Raw genomic sequence first — 23212 nt, 5'->3', positions numbered from 1 at the left:
AAGCTTGGCATTCCCGACCGAGCTCGAGGGCTACACAGTGGAGGCATACTTGGTTGATATGATAATCTTATGTTATATTGTCTAAAGGAAACTGGCTTTGTAGTATCACAAGCCGCCGTCCTGCCATTTTACGAAGTAGCTCCTCACAACGTTTTAGCTTGTTCTCAACTGGTGTCAGCTGCTTGTGCAAGCTGATGAAGCATTTAGAGAAGATAACTATTTCGGTAGTTGGGACGATGACATGGCAAGCCCAGTTGAAAATGTAATGGGATACATTATTCCCTTGAATGTATTGCGAGACCAGGAATATATTTTTACGTGTATTTCGATGCTGAAATACAAGTACTGACCCAAAATCTGGTGTCCTGTATATTGTTACAAAGGGAATGGAAGACCTACATATCATAGGCAATCTGGGCTCGTGTTGCTGTACCGGTTCCTTGATCACCGCTATGGTTCCCTCTAAGAGTAGCCTGAGGCAGTTGTTTTCAGTCCCCAGATATCAAGTAGAGTCACTGCCTGCACTTTGATGGTCTCACACAGTTCACTCATGAGCGTGCATTGTTACCATTTGAGACAACACCATCAATTTTCTGGCAATGAAATGAACTCGCTAGCATTCATCTTGCCATTGCAGATCCTTCAAGTGTAACTAGTCCCCCATAATGAGCTGAAGTAGGGTGGTAGATTGGGCTAGTTGGTAAGAGCGAAACTAATCATAATGGAAAACAGCCTCTGCTACAAAACGAAGTGAAAAAAAAAAAAAAAGAATCTTTATTCATAAATTGGAGTTTAGCACTGCCACATTGTGAGGCTCTATCCCTGTGATTGCCAGCTGCCTGGTTGGCATGCGTGTTTGTGTTAATGTAATAAGACTAAAATGCTTCCTTTTCATAAAATAAACTACACTTGAAGGTCATCTGTTGTTTTGTCGTGTTAGTGCCTTTACTTCATCCTTGTGTCTGAGGCTGCTTTCCATTATTTTTATCCCATAATAATCATTTTCAACTGAACCTGTGTGCCTTTCTGGCCACAGACAAGCCACCCCCACAACCAGTACCTTAACAGTGCATATTTACTGTATTTTCGGAAGGGGTGTTTGGACAGGACATTTTCACCTGTGCAAATGCCAGCGAGCACCTTTCCCTGCAATACAGCGGTGTCTTTCGGTGAAGCAAACCTATGCTGATCTGCGAGAGTATGAGAGTGTGCTTCATTGCGAAGTCATTAAGCTCTCAATTTAACTTAAAGAAAAAATGACAATATATATATACTCAAATGATCAAGCTATCTACGTTGCGAAAATAATTTTAACTATGCAAAACGCATTTTTGTTTCGAAACCGGGGAACCAGCGCACGGTAACGAGAGTATGTTTACAAACGTCCCGGCGCCATGTTGTAACGGTTCACCATGCATTTTTTTCCTTGCGTTCTAAGTTTTGATGACGCCTTTCCCCGCTGTTATCTTCGTCGTCGCACCTACAGCCCTCAGAGATCGGTAAGTAGACCCGTGTCCCGCGAATGCAGTAAGCATGTAACATCTACATGTGTGTAGGCGTTGTAAAAGAACATCTACACCGTCGTATGGAGCTACTAGTTTCAAGAAGCCGAATTGGGCATTCCACGCGTACAGGCCTCGGAGCTTGTGCGAGGAACATGGTTATTCGAAACGTTAAATTAAAACTGAAGATAGTGAAGATCTCTTACCTCAATTCGGCTACGTGAAAGCGCTTCGCTTATCACGTTACGATATTGAGCTACTATGCGGTCGTAGCTACCAAGTGCGGGAGGTGCGCTGAGACTTTCTAACCGAATTGGGCGCCTATTAGGACGTAGACGAGTTGAATATGATCACTGTTCTTTTTCAGTTACTTAGGTACGACGGGTGACAGGCGTTTAAGCGTTCCGACACGTTAATACTGGTGCTCAGGGGGGCTATGTTGCGCTTTTTGCACTCCCAGGAGACTAGGAAGAGGGAAGTGACGTCAACAACGCAGCAAATGCAGATTGTATGTTGATTTTGTTTTCTTCTGTCAACATCCAATCTGCATTTGCTCTAGTCGTTGACGTCACTTCCCTCTTCCAAGTCTCCTGGGAGTGCAAAAAGCGCAACATAGCACCCCAGGTTCCCGGTACCTACCGTGTTTTCAACCTGATGGACGCGTGAGATGTAGCAATACTTTTAACGCTGTGTCTAAAGCTACGTGTCGGACGTACCCGGAACGAGGAGTCTAAAGGTACGTTGGACGTATCCGGAACGAGGACTCTAAAAGTATGTCGGGCGTATCCGGAACAAGGAGCCTAAAGGTGCATCGGACGTATCCGAACCCTGGAGCCTTAAGGCTCGTTCCCAGTCTTGCAACCGAGTACGGCCGAGAGAGACGAGATCTCTTAAAATTTCTGAGGACAAGAGAACACACTGGCACGCTGGCGCCATCTATGCGGTGTCCCTGGAACTGCGTTTTACAATAGCGAAGGTTTTCCGGGATTTCCGAGGTCAAATGTGTGTAATACCCAAGAGAAAGGCTTGTTTATAGCGTTGACAAAAGTTTTTCCAGCCAAGAAAGAAAGGATAATGTGCGAGCGAAATAGAAAATATGCCGGACCGCCAAGCTTACACTGTTACCCAATAGATGGCGCCAGTTTGGTTTCTCGTCGTAAGAGGTTTCAAGGAACTTGGTTCTAAGAGGTCGCAAGAGTGTGAACGGGCCTTTAAGATGCATGACGGACATGCGCGGAACCGGGAGATGCGTCGGACGTAGACGCGGTAGGAAAAGGTCGTATCACAGCGGGTCATAGCATGCCTCACCGAGACCCCACTGTCGATTTTCATTCCAGCTTTATTTCTCATTGCTACTGTAATTAGTTCATTCTATGCACTCCTTTCGTTTTACACCCGCGATGTGCAACGAGGGGGGGGGGGGGTGCTTACTTTCGTGAAATGCTCCGTAATTACAACATTTGTGCAAGAAATATCAATTTATTATAGGAAATTCATAAGAAAAAAGTCGCAGAACAAATAAAAATAACCCGACGAGAATTAACCTGCTCGCCGTCAATTCTCACCGCGCACCACGGTCAAAAAGTTGCTCTCAGTACGACTCGACGAGTCCTCGGTGGCCCTGTCCAGTTAGCTGCAAACAAACTCACGAATTTTCTTCTCAATTTCCAAATGTCGACTTTTGCATTATTGCGCCGTCCCGAACACTTTTTACGGATCGCGACGCCCTTGAATACCTACACCCGCTGTCTTTTCCACCGTATCGCACGGTATCGCAGATGCTCTGCAGTGCCGTGGTTACCGTTGTCTTTCGCATACCTGATCACCGTTCGCTCTAACTTCACTGTGTACGAAGTCCTCTTCGCACTCATGGTGGACAGCAAAGTTATGAACGCCTGAACATATGGGCTAAACCACGTAAACAAAAACAAAAACGAGGTGCGCTTGCGAGTCGGACGACGGAGTCGAACGAACGGCGACGAAACAAAAACAGAGCACACAACGCCTTACCTGTGCCTATATTCTACAGCGCCTGCGCGGTAGCGCAAGTGCCGTTGTGTGCCGCCATCTACCAACTGATGACGAAACCGAGTGCTGGGGACCAGAAGGTGGTGTGCTGCCGGCACCTAAAGGTGGGCACAAAACTAAAAGCGTGGATAAGACGAGCAAAGAAAAGGGGAAAGGAAACAAGCGACGTTTCAGACGCTTGGCCTTGATGGAGAGCAGATATCGCATGTCTCTGATCTCTAATTTCTTGTACAGAATTGGGGCGCTTACAATAAGTCCGACATATCTTTAGACTCAAACTTGCGGGTACGTCCGACGTACCTTTAGACTCCTCGTTCCAGATACGTCCGACGTACCTTTAGACACAGCATACTTTTAATCCATTTCCAAGGCGATCAGGAAGCTTCAGTGCAACAGCTGCACGTTAGACGACACCTCAGCGTGCTGCAAGCTGGTAAAAACGAGTTTTTTTTTTTTCTCGTTCGAAAGGCCTCCAGCGTCTGCGGGGAAACTGTCACAACATGTCGTTTGGGTTCAAACAAACCGTTGCTAGGGGCGTTGCTATAGACTAATGCATGCAGACTCCACATGAGGCTTAACTTTTGCTTACAAGTAAATTTTTTGTAAGCAATCTAACTTCTTGATATCTAATTATGAAGATGTTCTTGTCGTTTCTGTGTCGTATTGCGACGAGGAAAGCCATTCCGCTTTGCTTTGGTAGCAGACGACACGATAGATTTGCTGGCCTACCTCTGTTGCAGCGGGCATCTTCATTGAATTGCTTCTGTAAACCAGTGACGAAAACAAGTGCATCATCATGACCGTAAAAACTTCGGCAATGTGCCTTTTTTTTTTTTTTTTTCATTGTGAAGAATATAGTTTTGTTCGGAGGTGCAAAAATGCTGTAAAATCTACCCACGTCATGCAAATCAGTTACGACAACGACCCGAGGTGCATTACCGGCGTAGTGCAGGCCAGCAATCTTACACCTTCGAGGGAAGTCGTTTATTATTGTTATTATTATTGAGACTTGTACTAAATTAAAAAAAGCTAGTCCAAACAGGAGAACACATGAAGAGCACAATGAAAAAAAAAAAAGTCATTAAAGGTAGATATATAAGCATAAACAAAATAACCGGATAGCGCATGGACACAGGCATACATCTCAACGCCGTTTTACCATAACATTTTTAAAGGGGTTATGACACGCCAAAAATAAAATATTTCATAACTATACTGCTAGGAACCATTGTATGTTCCTATAATCCTGCTAAATTTGTTTTGAAAAAGGAGCGATAATTTCGTGGATAAATCGATTTATATGCGGGCATCTCGGAGGGGCAGATCCGGGCGGGCCTGGAGGCTGATGACGTAGCCAGCCTCCAGCGTGTTGTCTAATTGCACGCACTCCCAGACTTGGCTCTCTTGGCGTATCGAGCCTCAGCTTCCTCGTTTACCTTCCACGTTTTCAGCATCCGGTCTGTGACGATTACGTATACGGCATCGATCGCCTTGTCGAAGTGTTCGACATTGATCGCAGCAGCGATGAGAGTGATTGCTATCAAGAGATGTTGGAAGCTGTTCATTTTGACTGCGACCCGCTGGCGACGAGCTCCAGCGACGACGAGTTCGCCGTGGTCACCGTCGTCCGGGAATGTCTCGCAGGCGCATGCAGGCTGGAAGGTCAACTGGACGGGGGGCGAGAGCGAGAATAGCTTTCAGTTTACCGAGCTGTTTGAGCGGTTTTGTTCGTACCGCGACAAGAAGAGCTTGGGCGATCATGGGGGCGCCTAGAATGAGAGAGTGTTCATGGTCACGTGGTTTATGGACACCATGGTGCGACTAACTTGAGCAGTGTTGCCTGGTCGCCAGATGAAAATTATAAAAATTCGTAAATTGAATATTGCAATTATCAGAGCTCTAGAAAATGCGTAACTTGGTGTATATACTAAGTAGTCTATGAGCATTCCATTTCAAGAATAATCTATCCGTTTAATTTTTGTGTCATAACCCCTTTAAGGCCCGTTCAGTCTTGCAACTTCTTAAAACTGGGTTTCTTGAATCCTCTTACGAAAGGACACACTGGCGCCATCTATTGCGTAGCAGTGTAAACTTGGCGGTCCGGCATATTTTCTATTTGTCGTGCATTATCCTTTCTTTCTTGGCTCGAAAAACTTTTGTCAACGTTATAAACGAGCCTTTCTTATAGGTAGTACGCACATTTGACCTCGGAAATACCGCAAAACCTTCGCTCTTGTTAAATGCAGTTCCAAAGTCGCCGCATAGATGGCGCCAGTGTGTTCTCTCATCCCAAGAAATTTTAAGAGGTTTTAACAAGTCTCGTCTTTCTCAGTTGTACTCGGTTGCAAGAGTGAACAGGCCTTAAGCACCGTTCAGTCTTGCAACCGAGGAAGACCGAGAGACCAAGCCGGTTTTTAAGCCTCTTGTGATCTCTTAGGACGGGATGCGTTGCAGCGGAGCTGGTCCTAAGAGATCGCAAGAGGCTTAAAAACCGGTCTGGTCTCTCTCGGTCGCAAGAGTGTGAACGGGCCTTTAAGACTACTGAAAGTTTGATCTGGATTTTACTCTCACTACTACTTGCATGCAACTACTTTATCAATATTATAGTAATAAGATATAAATATACCGCCATATTTTCAAACAATATGACCGAACAGAATATGGGTTTTACGTGCTCTTGGTTGGTTTGGCCCTTTTTTTACATCGAGGCAACTGTCCGCCAGTGCTACATGTACTCACCTTATGGTTTTTATCCAGTTCTCTCACGCTTTGGGGTATTGCGGGAATCTGAAGAAACTGCAAGAACCTTTCTTCATGGGATGGTTACAACCAGCTATGAAGCACTTTCACATAGCGCAAGTCCCCCCAAAAAAATTTAGGATCTCAACCGGTTGCCTGAAGTGCTTTTCTCACAGGTGCAATGCAGTCTTTTAGCAGACGATCATCTCGATCGACGACCGGACTTTCAATAAACCATATTTTGCATCGCACCCCACTATGAATTCTTATAAGTGTCTGAAAGTCATTATATTTCAAACAAATACAATATCAGAATATAGTCTTTATTCACACGATTCAAACGATGGCGCCAGTTTGTGGCAGACGGCATACTTCTTGTATTCGTAGTCCGCTGCAGGCATCTTGAGGACCGGAAGTTGCAGTTGAAATTATTCCAGAAACAAGCGATTATTTGCACACTTCTGTCTAAACATACAAGACATTCAAGCTTTCTATATCTGTGAATTTTAGAAGTTTAAATCCTACTCCTGATTTTTGAACAGTCGGGTTTTCGTAGCGAAACCTAGCCACATGTATTTGTCAACATCGACCCTAGCAACGGTTTGTTTGGACTCATGACGTCACACTTACGGAGTCAATTGCTAGCGTCCGTAACCAATTGGCCCGTTATTTATTACTTGTTCTACAAACCCAATTTTTTAATTGTACTTTACTCGCTCAATATTTATCGTAAACATACCCAAATCGAGTGAAAATAAAGATGTGGTTTTTCCACTGGTCAAAATATGACTAATTAATTATTAAGATTGGTGATATGCGTTTGCAGTGAACAATTTTATGAACCTTTTACAAATAAAGGGTGGTCTAAGCCGCCAGGCTCGATCTAAAATGGACCGTAAAAATCGACGCCTGCACGTAGCAATCGAAACTTTTCGTCAAAGGTGTATTCCACGGGTCGGTTTTTTCCTGGAAAATTACAAAACGTGTTCCCTCGTCCCAAGAAATTTTAAGAGGTTTTAACAAGTCTCGTCTTAGGACCAGCTCCACTGCAGCGCGTCCGGTCCTAAGAGGTCCGAAAAGGCTTACAAACCGGTCTCGTCTCTTTCGGTCGTACTCGGTTGCAAGAGTGTGAACGGACCTTAACATGATTCTTTTCTTTTGCCTAGACATAAAAAAAAAAAGTATGAAAAAAAAAAAAAAGAAAAGAAAAGGTGGTACTGAAAAGACAACATATTAGTTCACATTTGAAGACGTGCCTCGATGAGGCAAGCAAGTGTTTTATTGCTGTGCCCCATTTTGAGTTTAAAGTAAAATCTGTCACTGTGTTTATGCGTTACCATGCTGCCTCTCAAGAGAGCAGAAACACTGCCACAGTTTGACTCAGTGAAACAGTTGTCCATCAAAGGTAACAGCACCCCATCACATAGCCATCCGCATCATCTCCCAAACTGCGACCATCACTGGCACAACTTTCATCAGTCTTCTGGCCCCCCCTTGCCATGTCTCTATGAACATAGCTCAAGACGAAGCATAGGTATTTTTTGTGGGACCTCATTATACACCTGACATATCTTTTGCCGCACAAGCGAAATATCCTTTACTTAAATGTCAACAGTAACATTGGTTCACCAAAATATAGACAGAATATAAATATTGCACGTTCGTCTCCTGGACTTATCCCTAGAAGTCCTCTGCGCCACACACTGACGACTAATGCATCCATGTCCCAGTGACTTAGCAGGCTTGCCTCTATTGCGTAGCTAGTTTGGCAGATGAACCTGTCATGAATGTTGATCACCATGGCATGGCAAAACCTTCCAATAAACTTCTTGCCCCACCACTGTTCACCTCGCCATGGAGATCTCCGAAATGAGGCACTAGTTCCATGCCACTAAATTGCACAGCCTCGCGGTGAGCAAATCACCCTGTAGCCTTGCTGACATCTCCTAGGTCACCGGTCTCGAGGTCCAGGTACCTGCACATAATCAATAATTGCTGTAGCAAAAGGTCACAGAATCCACCAGCGGATGCTACATTTTCTTGCAATGGTCAGTGAACTGAATTACACAGGACTTTGACCTTCCCATTCCAATGGCTCCAGCTCTATTCAATCACATATACTTCACTGGGTCCAGTACAAATAGCTTCATTGTTTAACACAAGATCAAGGTAAGGTTAAAAAGCTTTTTGTTGCAAGGGCAGCCAAATGAAAACCTAATAAAAATGTTTCTCTCGAATTCGACTCCAAAAACATTCTGTCCAGATGAGCAATCTTCACCACTTGTTACCTGCTGCTCACCTGTCATACTTTGGCATTTTCAACAGATTGAAGGTGCTTCCCTCCTTGAGAGCTAGAATTAACCTATGATGAGTGTTCAGGGAAAAAAAGGCTCAGGTGGCAGGCACCAAAACGGCAACACCCCTGGGTGGCTTACAAGGTTATTTCAAAACAATGTACTATAGGTAAAGTTCTAGGTTTTTGGTATGACGGCAAACACTGAAAAGTAACCCTTAAAAAGTGTTTTTCAAAGTCGGTGGAAAAAAGCAAATAAGAAATTCAAGTTTTTTTTTAACAAGAAAAACACCAGTTTTACAACAAACAACCTGTTTTGACATCTTCATTTCGTGTTCTCTTGAACACAGACTACACTGATCTGCTTGCAAGGCTGCTTCCTCCTTTGAAAAGTGTTTCTACATGTGCCATTTAGCACTCCATGGGTCTTATAGATATGCTGTCACTCTTATGACACAAGCCCTGAGAAACCCTGCATGCATTCCGGTCAACAGCAAAAATAGACAACGAATAACATCAAATTTGCAAGAAAAGAATAAACAGCAACCCCCCCCCCTCTTTTTCGGATTTAAAGAACATGGAACTTGGCTTTAAAGAACATCACTTTAAAAGTTGCAGTTATCCAATAAAAAAGTAAGTGTTACAGTTACAAAGTACCGCTAATAAAGAGTAACGCGTTACAGTTCAAAGCTGTTGGAAAAAGTAACAACTGACCGGTAATGCATTACTAGTAATCACACTCCATTTCGCATTAAGATGGACCGCAGCTGATGCTAGAAGCCATCACGCCCAGCCAGAGTGTCACGTGACATTGTGCATTGCTGCGCCAAGCCGGAAGGTCGCCCAACACACTCAGCACAGAATTAGTTGTGCTGGCTCGTAGCATCTGCTGCAATCCACCTTAAAGGGCCCCTAAGAAGAAAAAAAAAAGTTAGTTTTGAACAGTCTGGCTGGGACACGCGTGTCAAAAAATTAGTTTATGCGAAAAAAATTTGTTTAGACCAATAATGACGGCACAAGACGCCATTTAGTCGGCAGTTACCTCCTTTCCACTTGTTTTCTCTTGGCATTTTGGGCACATGGAGTAGAGATGGACCGGCTTTGCCTTCACGACCGAGATGGTCATTCCGGAATGACCCGTGACTTCATGGGCTTTGCACGCAAAATTTCAAATAAACTCCCGCCGTCAATATTGCTCTAGAAAAAAAATTTTCTTTTTTCGCATAAGATTTGATTTTTGACTTGCGTGTCCCAACCAGACTGTTTAAAAAAATCTTTTCTTTTCAGGGACCCTTTAAAGGGACACTCAGACGGTATTTATGCTCGCCGAGGTTTTTAGTTTTATGTGACATATGAGAGCCAAACTGCCTAGAACAAAATTTGCAGCTCGAAATTCGGTTTCTTTTCGCCCGAAAACTGCCGATCAAGTCGCACTCACTCTCTTTTCCAAGGCAGTTTTCTAAGGTTTAGACAAGACCACCAAATTTAATCAAAGTCGTGGGTCATTGAAGGCACACAGTGAATCCTAAAAGTAGAAAAAAAAAATGAAACATTTTTTGTGGCTTCCAAAAAGCTGCAAATGCGTCGATTGAAAAAAAAAAAAAAATAAAGGTTGCACAGACAATTGGAAGCATTCTGTGCGTTCACTGCATAATTCTCAACATGGCGTCGTTTCACGTTTCGTGGGACTCGCGGACAACGGGCGTGGGACCTCTACTTCAGAACTGTCGTTCACGGTGTCGGTGAATTCTGTCTTCTCTGTAGCAAAATATTACTTAAATAGTATTCAAACGCCTGGCAAAAAATGAAAGAAAAAATATTGGAGGGGGGGGGGGGGGGTGCAGTGTCCTTTTAAGGTAAGCCCGAGTATAGCTACTGCCCATGACTAAGTAAGACAGTTAAAACAAATTCTGTAAAAAATTTTCGGAGCAGCTCAAGAGGAGAACATGTACATTTTGGAGCAGCTTAGGAGCAGAAAATTCCACATTAAAGTAAAACATGTATCGCAGCAAAAACTTATTATATAAAAAAAAAAAAAATTGAAAAAAAAAAAAAAAAGTTCTGGAGGTATTTTGGTGCAGTTTTGGACAATTTAAGGGTGATTTTGGGATAAGACTGACCAAAGGATGGCTGGTCAACATTTTCAAGTCAACTGATATTTTTATTGTCCGGTGTAAATAAACATGTTTATTTTTCATCAGAAAAAGAATCTGGGCGCACGAGAAATCTTAGATCACATAAAGGTAGACGGTCGCATTCACGCGCACTATTGGAGCAGGCATCTTTAAAATTAAATAACTAAAACAATAACACCAGGAGAAGACTAATACTTTTTAGAAACAAAGAAAATTATTTAGACATGGTGGGTGTAACCATTACAAATTATTTTGTTAAAGGGACACTCAAGTGGATTCTGATACCGTCTATTGTCGTAACTCAATCTATAAGCTCTAAGCATCCTAAAAAACCCATAATTAAATTCAAGGCTGGCCGATTTCCCCATTGAAAGTCCAATCAAAGATTGCGCCACGCCCCTCTTTCTGCGCCATGGCGCAGAACACCAGGGGGTGCCACCATGCGCGCCTTCGAAAAGTCAGTCCGCCGGGAAACCGTCACTCGTGATTTACTGTCATGTGCCTTCCCCTGCTGCCTTCCTGTCTGGTGGCACCCTCTAGTGTACTGCACCACAATGCAGAAAGAGAGGCGCGGAAAAATCTTTGAATGTACTTTTATTAGGGAAATCGGCTGCTCTTGAATGTGGTTTCAGGTTTTTTTTAGGATGCTTAGAGCCTATATATTGAGTTACAACAATAAATGGACATGGCTGCTATGGTAACTGCAGTGTATTTTACGAAATACATGTGTTTTGAAGCTCAGCGTCTAAATAGAGTTCCACAGCACTCTATGGAGCACACAGTTCGTAAACGAAAATCTAGATGGCGCTTCGAATAATGACGGGAGGCGGATTGAAGCGAGTGAGGGGGGGTACCCTCTTCTACGAGAGTTCCACAACTGAGGTAATCTAGTAACGTTGAAGAGAGCTTAGAATGGGCAGTTTTGCCAAGGGACAGCAACGTTGCAACACGGTACAAAAAGTGTATGATATATTAAAATATAAATTTTTGATAGAGCAATAAATACAACCCCTAAACACCCCAATTATGTTAATAGACAGTTTCAGCATAGCGTTACGACATGCTACCGTGAGCACGGCAACGCTCCAGCGTGAGCTGAAAATTGTTCTTGAAAGGCGCAGTGCGAGCTTCCGGTTGCAATGCTACACCGCAAGGTAGCCTGCGGTAACAAACTTCCTATAACCATACAGCCGTTTGATCCATGTGTTGCAATACACTAAAACCTAGAAGGTGAGCAGCGAGTTGCGAGCCTGTGACACGAAGACATCAATACTGTGAACGCTGCTGTTCTGGAGCTTGATGGTCACCGTGCACGGCTCACTTTTTAGAGCACTAATGGCCAGGCAAAGCGCAAACACAGTACCTTCATCACCCTCCAAAATATGTTGCCACAAACAGTGACGTGGTTGGTGTCTAAAACGCGCTCACACACAAAGCTTCGGAAGTTGGGGTTTCTCCAACTTTTAAATATCAGTATGCTCGTTTTTCTACCACGCATCAATATCTCCGTCACCTGTAATATGATCCTGCCCTAACTGCTTCACATTTGTACACAAATGAGTCATTTTTAGCGTAGTGACAAGCGTGAACAAGCAGGTGCACGTGAAATCCTGGAGAATCTATCTTCGTCTCTTCTGCCATCCTGGAAGTACTGCCTTGCCACGTATGGGGCGTTGGAGTTGCAAACACGGGATATTAAGCAATGACAGAAAAATATCAATTGAATTGAAAATGTCGACCAGCCACCCCTTGATCGATCTTATTTGAAATCACCCTTAATGTTTTGGCACAATTCAGCAACAGCCAATATGTTTTAGTTTTGTAGAAACCTTCATCATATAAATTACAAATTGGCAGAGTGTATACATCGACGTGCGGCGTGCTTTGTTTATCAACACAACGGGAAACCCGCGCACGCGCAGAAGGTATGTGGACAGAAGCGGCCGAGCTCTGTGTTTTTGCCATTGCAGTATGTGGTCTACATTTGTTGGTGAGGCTGCACAAGGTGCCTGAACTTCATTTGTTCTTGCATTTTCTGCCAACGAACCTCGTATGTGATGCTAGACTATTTGGGCTAGCTACCGGACTTTGAACGGCAGTGGTACAGACAAACTGCATTGATAGCGTTGCCTTTGACAATTCTAATGGGCACTTTGACAAAAAGTTGGTGCCACTAAAGTCAATGGCTTATGTCGTCATTTATGTGGCGCCTTCAACAAGTTAGTACACAGCTGGCATGATTCAGTCATACAAGTCTCTTGATCTGTAAAAATACAGCACAAGTATAAATGCGCATAACCCTTTGAAGGAACTGCATAAATTGCTATCTTGACCTATCGTGCTACGATTTACTACAGAAGTGATCTAGATGGTGCAGTAATTATATAAAAGTTTGAGCCCCCCACACCTAAGGAAACAACACTTTTTATGGGTGATTGCTAGGGTGACCATATTCCTCAGGGTAGAAAACGGGACACCCCAGCAGGCGGCGGCGGGAAAGGGGGGGGGGGGGGGTACTAAAGCTTGAGTGAGGAAGAAAAATTTAAGGAAATAACTTGTCGTATTTCATAACGTTCGGATATTGCACTTCGGTAGCATGAACTCATTTGGAAGGTCCTGCTTCGGGTCCTTCGTTGGAGTGGGCGTAATTTGTTGACGACGGAAGTTTTCTAAGCAGGACTTTATCGTGCAAGACTCGGTTGTAAAGGTCTGCGCACTTGTGTGGGAAGTTCAACCGCACAAGTATCATTGCTCGCAATGTTGAGACAAGAAGGCGAAACTTCTCGCATATCCACATGGAGTTCATAATTAAAAAGGCGCGCTCCACTGGAAACGTGCTTCCAGAGAAGCACAGAGCCTGTTCCACGAGTCGAGAAATCTCGGCGCAGCATACATTCTGTTTTCATCTCTTTAAAGACTTGCAACTATCTCTGAGAGACCTGGAGAGTTCCCCTGCTAGTTTAATTTCAATGTTTTTCTTGACAAGGGTCCTCCATTGGTGAACACACACGTACGTTTCTTCGGCATTTTCGAAAAACAGTGCAGTGTCGCCAACCGAAATTCTACATGCGTGCTATAGTCAGTAACTTATATATATATATATATATATATATATATATATATATATATATATATATATATATATATTTCTACACACGCGTCTTCGCGAGAGAAGAAGTGTTTGTGGGCAAGAACAGTTCTAAATTTTTCTCTCGAGGTGAATATTTTAAAGCACCTACGGTTATTTTTGTAAAATATAGTTGTAACGAGTGGGCATATTTTCGGTTTGCTTCAGTTCGCTTAGTGCCAATTTCATGACTATATATGCACTCCTACGAAAACGGGATATGATTCATTATTGGGACAAAAAGACGGGACGGTAAAAGCAAACCTCAAAAACGGGACTGTCCCGGCCAAAACGGGACGTCTGGTCACCCTAGTGATTGCCCACTCCTTTTGGCACAATATCATCAAACAGCCTTTTGGGCCACCGTGGCATTTATTACGACTAAAAAAATGAGGGAATGGGAAGGAAGTAAACTTGGCTTATGTATTATCTGTCTCCCTTTGCCAAAATAGACAGTGGCCTAAAATGTAATTTGGTTTTCACACGTAAACTAAAGACAAAAGTTTTTTTTTCTCTTTTATTTTTTTACTAAGGTGAGCTCTGTTCAATAATATAGCTAGAAATTGCCAATTTTATTGAAAAAAAAAAAAAGTTTTAGTGCAGGCAAGTTGACGGTTGACACTTTGGTCAAAAAAGACTGTGGACTGTGGTAAAAAAAAAACGTGAAAGCCGTTTACAACTCCCTGTAACGCCGAATTAGAGCGCAGCTCTTGAGGAGGAGGAGGGAAGGGTACTGGGGGGGTCAAGTGACCTTGGGGGGGGGGGGGTCACGTGACGAAGCCGATGACGTCATCAGTAACGATGACGATGCGGATACCGATGACGTCATCAGTGATGATGATGATGCGGATGCCGGTGACGTCATCAATGATGACGATGCGGATGCCAGTGACGTCACTGATGATGTCATCAGCGATGATGACGATGCGGATGCCGGTGACATCATCAGTGATGATGACGATGCGGATGCCGGTGACGTCATCAGTGACGTCACTGATGACGTCATCACTGATGATGACGATGCGGGTGCCAGTGACGTCATCAGTGACGTCACCGGCACTGATGACGTGACCCCTCCCCAAGGGTCACGTGACTCCCCAAGGTCACGTGACACGCAGGGGCACGCGACACCCAAAGTCACGTGGGTCCCCAAGTCACGTTACCCCTGGGGTCACGTGACCCCCGATGACGTCATCAGTGACGTCACCGGCATCTGCATCGTCATCATCACTGATGACGTCATCAGTGACGTCACTGATGACGTCATCGGGGGTCACGTGACTTGGGGAGCCACGTGACTTTGGGTGTCACGTGACCTTGGGGAGTCACGTGACCTTGGGTGTCACGTGACCTTGGGATGACCTTGGTTACGCCGACGGCGACGCCGCTCAAGCCGGGAACGGGCCCCTAAGCCCGTTCCCGGCTGCGCTCTAAAAGGGGAAAAAAAGGGACAGACAATGTCACAATTATATTCCACCTGTGTGCTAAATTACATTGGTCCGAGCTGTGCACATTATTAGTTTGTACAAATATCACCAATGACGAGTCATTCGTCCACCCTCATGCTGTGCTGCTCTCTGCGTCAAAGACAAGTTACGTTCAAAAATTGGTTTCGGTTTCTATTTTCAACCTAAAAAGGTGCTAGGAAAAAACAAACCGTTTTGCACTTTTGCAATGTGTTTAGCCTGACAGCAGTTGTTGGCCTGGCAACATGAATTTAAAAATGGCGACACGCATGAGGAATGCTAATGGCGGTGATGGTCCCCAGAAAAAGAGCTGTTTCTTGCAGCAGTTCGGACGGCAGCGATGCTGAAGATCCCGAATTTGTCTTCAGAGTGAGTCTCACATTGCCTGTGAAGACAAGACGGCCTCAGACGACGACGAGAGTGACCATGAGAACGTGCTTCTGAAGACTTCAGATAAAGTAGGTCGACTCTTTTCACAAGAGGTAGAAAAAGTTTGCGGGGAAACGCATAGGAATACTGCCACTGAATGTCAATATGGTAGTGTTTATAATATTCCTTTGGCATCTGGGTTTTCATACATAGTTTAAACTGGATGTTATGTTAATGAGCAAATCATGGAGCACAAAAGGTGTGTTCTCCTGTAATCCCCAAATTCAGAAACTGTAGTACATTTACAAGTTTGCAACAGTTGTCATCCGAATTGGATGGCCACCATGGTGATAAGCCAAGCGAGATCAGTTCAAACACGTGGTAGAAGAAACTCTTAGTATTGGTTCTGCTGGAAATTGTGTAAGTGTCTCGTCGATGGTGATTCACAAGCAAGCACAAACTTTTTGACCAATGCAATTTTTTTTTTTTTTTTTTGTCAGTTGCTTGACCTTGGCACATATGGAAGCGTCGAGTGCATTTCTTTTGTTTGCTCTTGCTGACAGTCTGGGTGTGTGACTTGGTGTGAGGGTTCTTGGCGTTGACTGTGGTGTACCGTTATAAAAGGGTGTGGTTTTAGAATAAACCTTCAGCTGTGTTCGAGACGGTGTGTGTGTGTCATCCTTTTTTTCGTGTCTTTTTCCTTCCGGTGTTTCAGTTTTTCGTCTGCAATTCACCAGCTTGCTTGTACTTTTACTCTCCTCTGAGTTATCGCTTTTTAAAATGCTGGCAATTGAATCTCACCTAGCCCGTTACGAACTATCCCGTGCACACAGGGCCGACTTATATGATTATGCTTCCTGTAGCAGACCCTCGTGCTTGGGTTGCCAGTGGTCACTCCCTCTTGGCTCACAAAACAATGAAACAGTGATTATAGGCACTCATTAGCAAGAAAACCATTATATCCTAAAGCATATAAGTCACATACTAAAATAATTTGGTATGTAGCGGGAACTGCAACTGTCACATTCCCGTGCAGCAGTATGCAAAATAAAAAATAAGCATGTAACAGGCAACTTGAGGTATTATGGTTACACATTAACTTAGAGGTAACCTGTCCGCATAAATTTGAAATTAAATTGGCAAGCTCTGGCCTTTAAAACACTTTTCCAATTAAGACCAGCTGATAACATAAGCCACCTGTTGGAGAATGGCGAGCTCGAGCACCTCTTGACATTCTCCAAAGCGGAAAAAGCTGCACATTCTCGTGCAGTAATACTATCTAAAAAAGAAGTGCCGGTTTCAGCGAGGGGCACGCTTATAAACGAGCATTTCGAGGCACTATGGTTGCCCGTTAATTTAGAGACAACCGTTCCGTATCAACTGAAATAAAATTGCCAATCCCTGGTTGTTAAAAAAGCGTTACGATTAAGGTCAGCATATAATGCCTCGCCTAACGTAACCTGTTGGAAGATGGTAAGAGATGCCCCTCTTGCCTTTAGCTCGAGCCTCTCGTGACATTCTCCAAAGTGGAAAGAAGTACAAGCTGTCCAACACGCCATTCCTTTTTGCAAGAAGAATACTGCCCCTTTTTTGTAGTCCAATTGTCACGACTACTGATTTGCAAAGTAGTCATGCTCCTTGAGGGCCAGCAAAGACATGCTCGGAACATTCACATGGAGCTGAGCGGATGCTGCTCCTTCCGTAGGAACTCACCTGGCTACAAGGCCCTACATGATGTGCTGCTGCTCCAAGCTGGTGGGAGGTTTGCCATGCATGGGACCAGAACCAGGGCGTTTTTTGGGGGGGAAAGTACCGTGGTTGTTTTTTCATCTTTTTGTTGTGAGGGATTACCCTAGGTTTTGGAGAAGTCTCATCTGGAACAGAGTCAAGTACTTCCTGGGCCTTGGTATGGTATTTCAACACCAGGGAGCTTGTCAATTTCTTCCTGGAGAGGGACTTGTTCAGTCCACTTATTGTTAAACATATGTTGTCCTCTGAATTTGGTTGAGTCTTCTCCATCCCTACCTCAATACCCTGCCGAATGTCATCCAAGAGGGACTGTGGCTCATCATCTAACGTAAAGCCTGTTGCTTCACGTGTTGTTGATGGCATTTCTACACCTGCCTCAGTGTCGGCCTCCTCCACGGTCGTCACATGAAGCCCCAGGTAAGCTACTGCGTGAATATGCTTGCACATCAATGATGAAATCAGGCTGTCATTGCAAGTGCACTTGTAACTGTTGATAAAGATGTCACAGTCCCTGCAACAAAGCACGCAACTCTGGCGGGGGTCGCCCTTCTCAACATGGTAGCTTCTCTCTGTCTGGGACTGAGACTTTACAAGCCAGCCATTGCCATTTTGCAGATGTTCTACATCTGATGCTGGAATTTTCATCCCCTCCTGGTGCCTCCGAAAAAGGGCTGCATCATGCCGATTCGTTTTTCCTTTTACGAGCGACTTGGGACGCTTGTAAAGCCGGTCACGGCTCAGTTCGAAGAGGATCATCAACAGCTTGTCGAGCCTCTGGTTGCGAGTTCCATGCATGTAGCGTGACTTCAGGTCCTTGTACATTGCCTCCAAAAGGTTCGTAGTATTAAAAGGAATGCCCTTTCTGAAGCAGAGCACCCACTGTTAGGCTCTGCCACCGTGGTAGTGCCCGAAGTACTGAAGAAACTCGTGTACTTGTTGAATTAGTTTTGGATCAGTCTCTTCACTTAGTTTCTGACACGGGAAGCCTGTCGGAGCTCGTTGGAATTGACCCTCATATTTGCAATTTCTCAGCGCCCACAACTCGTCGCAAAGACGGTCACGGGTTTGCTTATATCTTGGACTGACTGCAACTTCAGAGCCCAGTTGTGGCTTACATGCCACGAGCAGAGCATCCAATGTTGGGCACAGCCCATCACTTCCTCCCATGCATTACCTTTATGGCTTTAAGGAGCGTTTCATAGCCTTGGTGCCTAGTTACTTTGAGATCAAATATGTGCATGGCATGCCTGAGTGATCTTCTGCAGCTGTCATGAGTGTTCAGTTGCAGATTGTGGCCATTTATATTATGAGTGTAGTCAATGCACAGAAACTTGGGGCCAAGCTTTGTGAGGCGTTCTTTCTGAGGGACAGTCATCAGGGCAAGCTCAAAGCTCTCTTTTTGTTTTCCTTCCTCCATGTCAGTACAGGACTGAAGAATCTGACTTTGTTCAGTGCCGTAGCTCTTTCGTCAGAATTTCATGCTTGACGGAGATGTTGCCAATGTCTTTCATTGAGAGTAAATGTAGCCTGCCCATCTCACTGCCAGCAGAAGAATGTGCGTCTACCAGATCTTTAAGGGCGGGGATGCCTTGCTTTAGTTTATCAGCTAAAGCCTCCTCCTCAGTCGTAAAGAGGCGCTGGTGCTTCAGTTCCTTCGGGTGGCCGTAGTGTTCTGCCTGGTACTCTACTGTCACCTTGCCATCTTTCCCTGTAGCTTGAATTGTGGCTAAGCATTGCACATTAGTCTTACAAGTGCCCTGGGTTCTCAGTTGTCATTTACCTCTTGCTCTGAAATGATCCAGAGCGGTGGCAGTAGTAATACCTTTTCAGGACACCCTCATCTCGTCCCTTGGGTCCGTCGTGGAGAATGAAGCGAACATGCTCTCTGCCATCCCTAGCCTCCCTCCAGTCACTGAATTCTGGCAGGCAGAGAAGAAAGAAAGCTTAAAATGAAATGGCCTGAATTAAGAGTGGTATTTCAGTCACATCATATACTCCACTGCTTCAAAACATCTTGTTTGTTTCACTAAATGTACATCCCAATCAGACTTTTAGCTGTAGCATGCAGTCCATGGTTTTTTTCGTGCTTCCAATGCCCACATAGTAGGTGCACTCCAAAACACTACGGTCTGCAAGAACAGGTTCACTGCTCCCCACATGTGTGGTGTTTGCAAGTGCACCTGCTATGTGAGTGACGGGAGGACAAAAAAAAAAAAAAAACACAAACTAAAATATGTTTTGCATATTCATAAGTTCAATGCAAGTGCGCACTACAACGGAGAGGGAGCACAAGTTTCTTTTGCTCCGTGTGGACCGCGCATCTTTCACAGAACACTTTAAATCTACGGTTAACCAAACACTAAGAATTTTATTCGCGAATCGATTTATCCGAGAGCTTACTATTTGATTTGTATTCCGATATTAAAGTATTCATACACCCCTAGAAAAGAGTCAAGTCTCATTATAGTGGCAGTCACAAGAGCAGCTGAAAAACCCTAGTGTGTTGGTACCATGTAAACTGTAGACGTGAGATATATGCTTACCGTAAAATTCTGAGAGATGCCCCAGCCTCGAAAGGTAAGCCACCCCAGTTTTTGGCTTCATTTGCTTTTTTTTCTTTTAGTTAGCTATTGGGGATATCATGTGTCTAGTTATTGTGTCGAGTTAGCTACGGCAAGATATAATGAACCATTGCCGACTGGCAAGTAGAGCTATTATTGCTTTACACTGCAAGTGAGCCCACTCCTTAATTTGAGCCATTTTTTTCTTGATTTTAGGTGGGCTATCTCCCGGGATACTAGGGTAACACTGTGACCCCTCTACTTCACTCCCCAGGTAGCCATACTCCCATCATACATACCTGTGGCAACGGCCAAAGCCGCTACAATCAGGTGTGTCAGGTTTGTGCTTAAGCTTATGTGCTTAAGGTTATGTGCTTAAGCTTACACTGAGCAGCCGAGCAGATAGAGCTCCGCGGCTCGTGCGTATGAACTCGTGCTTTGCGCCCGTGGCTACAACGTACCCGGCTCTGAGCCGATCGCCATATTAAACCTCTTCTTCTACCTTGCTATTGTGTCACCTTTCCTGGCGAAACTTGCAACACGACTTGCAACATGGTGTCAGAAGTGGGATGCGGAAGTTGTTGACAGCGAAGATGCTCAAGAGCCACGTACAGAATGTGAAGGCAATCTTCATTCACACACGAGAAGTGGCCGATGCGTCAAGGCTCCCCAGAGACTTTGACTCTTCTGTATGGGAGAGATGTTGGCTACACTGAGCAGCCGAGCAGATAGAGCTCCGCGGATCGTGCGCATGAACTCGTGCCTTGCGCCCGTGGCTAGAACGTACCTGGCTCTGAGCCGATCGCCATATTAAACCTCTTGTTCTACCTTGCTATAGTGTCACCGTTCCCTGGTGCAACTTGCAACACGACTTGCAACACTATCCACAAGCTTTAGCGTCAGTGCACGAGAACAAGTGTTGGCTCGAGGAATAAAAATTGACATTCTATTTTGTCTTAAAAAGGGCTCGGACATTCATTCAACTCTTTCTCGACCTAACGTAACGAGGAAGTATGTTACCACACAAACAATTCAGTGCTAAATGAATTGCATGTGGTAAAATACTCCTTCAGGATGTTATAAGGTATATACACTGGAAGTATGGCTATTCCCATGCACAGGTGTGCTTTAGGAGGCGATCCTGTTGATGTCCTGATGTGAAAGTCATGCTTGTAAAGTAACATGGCTTAAAGAAAGCTGAAGTGGTTCCTAAAATGTAGTTGGAGGTCAATTCTTGCCTGGTTTTACCCCATGAATCCAAATATGACAATTATTTGGTGCAAAATTGTTGGCAAACGCAAGGTAGCCATGTTTCACATTCACCGTTTATGACGTCAAATATGGGTTTCCGGCTACACAGCGCATGCCAGTCCATAAAGGGTCCCTTTCATTTCATCGAAACTCGCTTCGTAAAATTATGTTTCGCGGACAACTTTTCATGGACACGTTTTGTCAACACAATCGTTTCATTGATGCTTGTTATGCGAATTGCATGCTGTAGGGACATTTCGTCTTGCGTGTATCACTGGGGTATGTATTAACCCACCCACAAGCCTGCCTGCCTGCCTGCCTGCGTTCACGCCGCTTCGCGGCGGCTCATTACAAAAATGTTAACCCACCTTACCGACACTGCATGGGACTGTCGCAGTGACAGTCTCATGCAGCTTATTACAGAAAAAAAGGTAACCTGAGCTGTCGATGAACCGTCATGCAATGAACTGATTGCCACTTCTCCAGGAGTACTCTGAGTTGCATAGCTTTGATCAGTGCAGTTGGTGTGCAAGCTTTTTGGGGATTGTGCACCTGCAGAACAAAAGAGCTCTGTATACGACATCACAAACTACCACTTTGAAAGCACTTTTCAGAGGGGAACGAAAGAATAAACTCGTACCGCACAGCAAGTTTTAAACATCTCGAAAACAATTTGCACGAAAGACGAGAGAGGGACAGGACAAGTGGCACTATCGAAAAGAATGTGGCACTTTGAGATTCAAAGAAAGGCAGTGTTGCATTTTGATGCTCTAGAAAGATGAACAACCCTCTAGAAGAGAAAAGGAAAGAAAAAAAAAAATTAACAAACCGACTTTCTTCTCGTACTTCTCTTAGCACGCATCAAACAGTCAGTCGATACTAGATGGTAACGCTTGTTGCCATTTCTGTTCTTATCCTCTTCTTTTGCAATGTTTTCAACATATGCTGGGATTTCATGTGGCAGCTCGTGCTATTAGAGGAACGAGTGTATTTTATCCCTCTGTGCAATCGCAATAGTCACCATTGGTGCGGATGCAAATTTGTGGTAATGAATTGTCGTCTCTTTTCAAATTTTTTTGTCTTTAAACGAGAGCTTGAATTATATATTTTCTGCTCTAGGCCCACACCGTATTTTGTAACAGTGGTAGGCATTGTTATTGATTTTTCTTCTGTAGAAAAGGTAGAAAACTAAGCGAGCGCACTTACCTTTCAACAAATTGAACTTTAACTTGTCACGCCTCGCGACGATCCCGTGTTTCGCTTCAAAGTGGCGCAGCAAGCTGTTGGACACAGATCGCATGCAAGGCGGCAGCGGACAGTGTGATCCAGCTCGTGTCAGCGTCCCCGTGAACCTCCTTTAGGTGCCTCTTTAGGTTGTAGATTTTCTTGAAGCACATGTCACAAATCATGCACTTGTACTTATCTGGGTCGGCGTTATGCCGCTAGCATGCACAAAAGCTACGGAGCAACCAGCAACCACATCCGAAATTCAAACTGAGAACCGTTGAAAACAGCGAGGCGCCAGGGCGCCAGTGCGCGAGTCATACGTGACGCTATCATCATCATCACCACTACGCGAACGGATTCCCTACGAGCGGTTTTCCCTACGCTGGCGTTGTCCCCAGATCTAGGCACGGGCAGATCTCTGGATAGGCGCTCGCAGTGGGATGAGGCTTCGACGAACGGCGAGCGTAGAAAGGTCCCGGATGTACGCGGCGGCGCTGCGGTCGTAAACCGGTTCGAGGACTCGACCGGTTCCGAGCGTTCCGAAGGCTTTCGGCGCGAGCTTGGCTGGTGATTTGGCCATTTGGCGGTATGGCAGCGCCAAGTGGCTCCCGTTCTGAACTGATCTTTACCCCGTGTTTGCTGTCGTTTGTGGCCAATGAAGTGGTATGCCGAATTAGTCTTTAATCGCGCAGCAAATGCGATGCGAGCCGCCCTGGCCGCCCGCCTCATACAGCCTATCCAACACGTGCTTTAGTGGCGCCCTCT

General features: G+C 44.7%; 1 protein-coding gene and 1 long non-coding RNA gene across 5 annotated transcripts; one reads left to right on the top strand and one right to left on the bottom strand.

The window, feature by feature from the left end:
* Window positions 1-1231: 1231 nt before the first annotated feature.
* On the top strand, window positions 1232-16319 carry LOC120837500. Its single transcript, XR_005714914.1, has 2 exons — window positions 1232-1499; window positions 15614-16319. It is a non-coding gene; the product is annotated as an uncharacterized LOC120837500 (long non-coding RNA).
* On the bottom strand, window positions 6572-22842 carry LOC121046026. Of its 4 annotated transcripts, none has more exons than XR_006076526.1 (3): window positions 22427-22788; window positions 19231-19327; window positions 6572-8244 (listed from the first exon to the last, which is right to left on the bottom strand). XR_006076526.1 is itself a non-coding variant. In XM_042286105.1 (3 exons), exons 2-3 carry the CDS (start codon window positions 18228-18230, stop codon window positions 16508-16510), a joined length of 915 nt encoding a protein of 304 aa, XP_042142039.1. In that variant the 5' UTR covers window positions 18231-21772; window positions 22427-22842; the 3' UTR covers window positions 16047-16507. The 4 variants fall into 4 exon arrangements, 2 of the variants coding, with proteins under 2 accessions (XP_042142039.1, XP_042142038.1); XR_005797963.2 differs by having other exon boundaries at window positions 6579-8244; window positions 17373-19327; window positions 22427-22833; XM_042286105.1 differs by lacking the exon at window positions 6572-8244 and adding an exon at window positions 16047-16564 and having other exon boundaries at window positions 17373-21772; window positions 22427-22842.
* Between the last annotated feature and the right edge of the window lie 370 nt (window positions 22843-23212).

The sequence above is a fragment of the Ixodes scapularis genome, unplaced genomic scaffold (assembly GCF_016920785.2).
Source record: "Ixodes scapularis isolate PalLabHiFi unplaced genomic scaffold, ASM1692078v2 PGA_scaffold6__148_contigs__length_123643588, whole genome shotgun sequence".
Classification (NCBI taxonomy): Eukaryota; Metazoa; Arthropoda; class Arachnida; order Ixodida; family Ixodidae; genus Ixodes; species Ixodes scapularis.
Note: the sequence above shows the minus strand (reverse complement) of the source record. Positions and strands in the feature narration are given on the sequence as shown.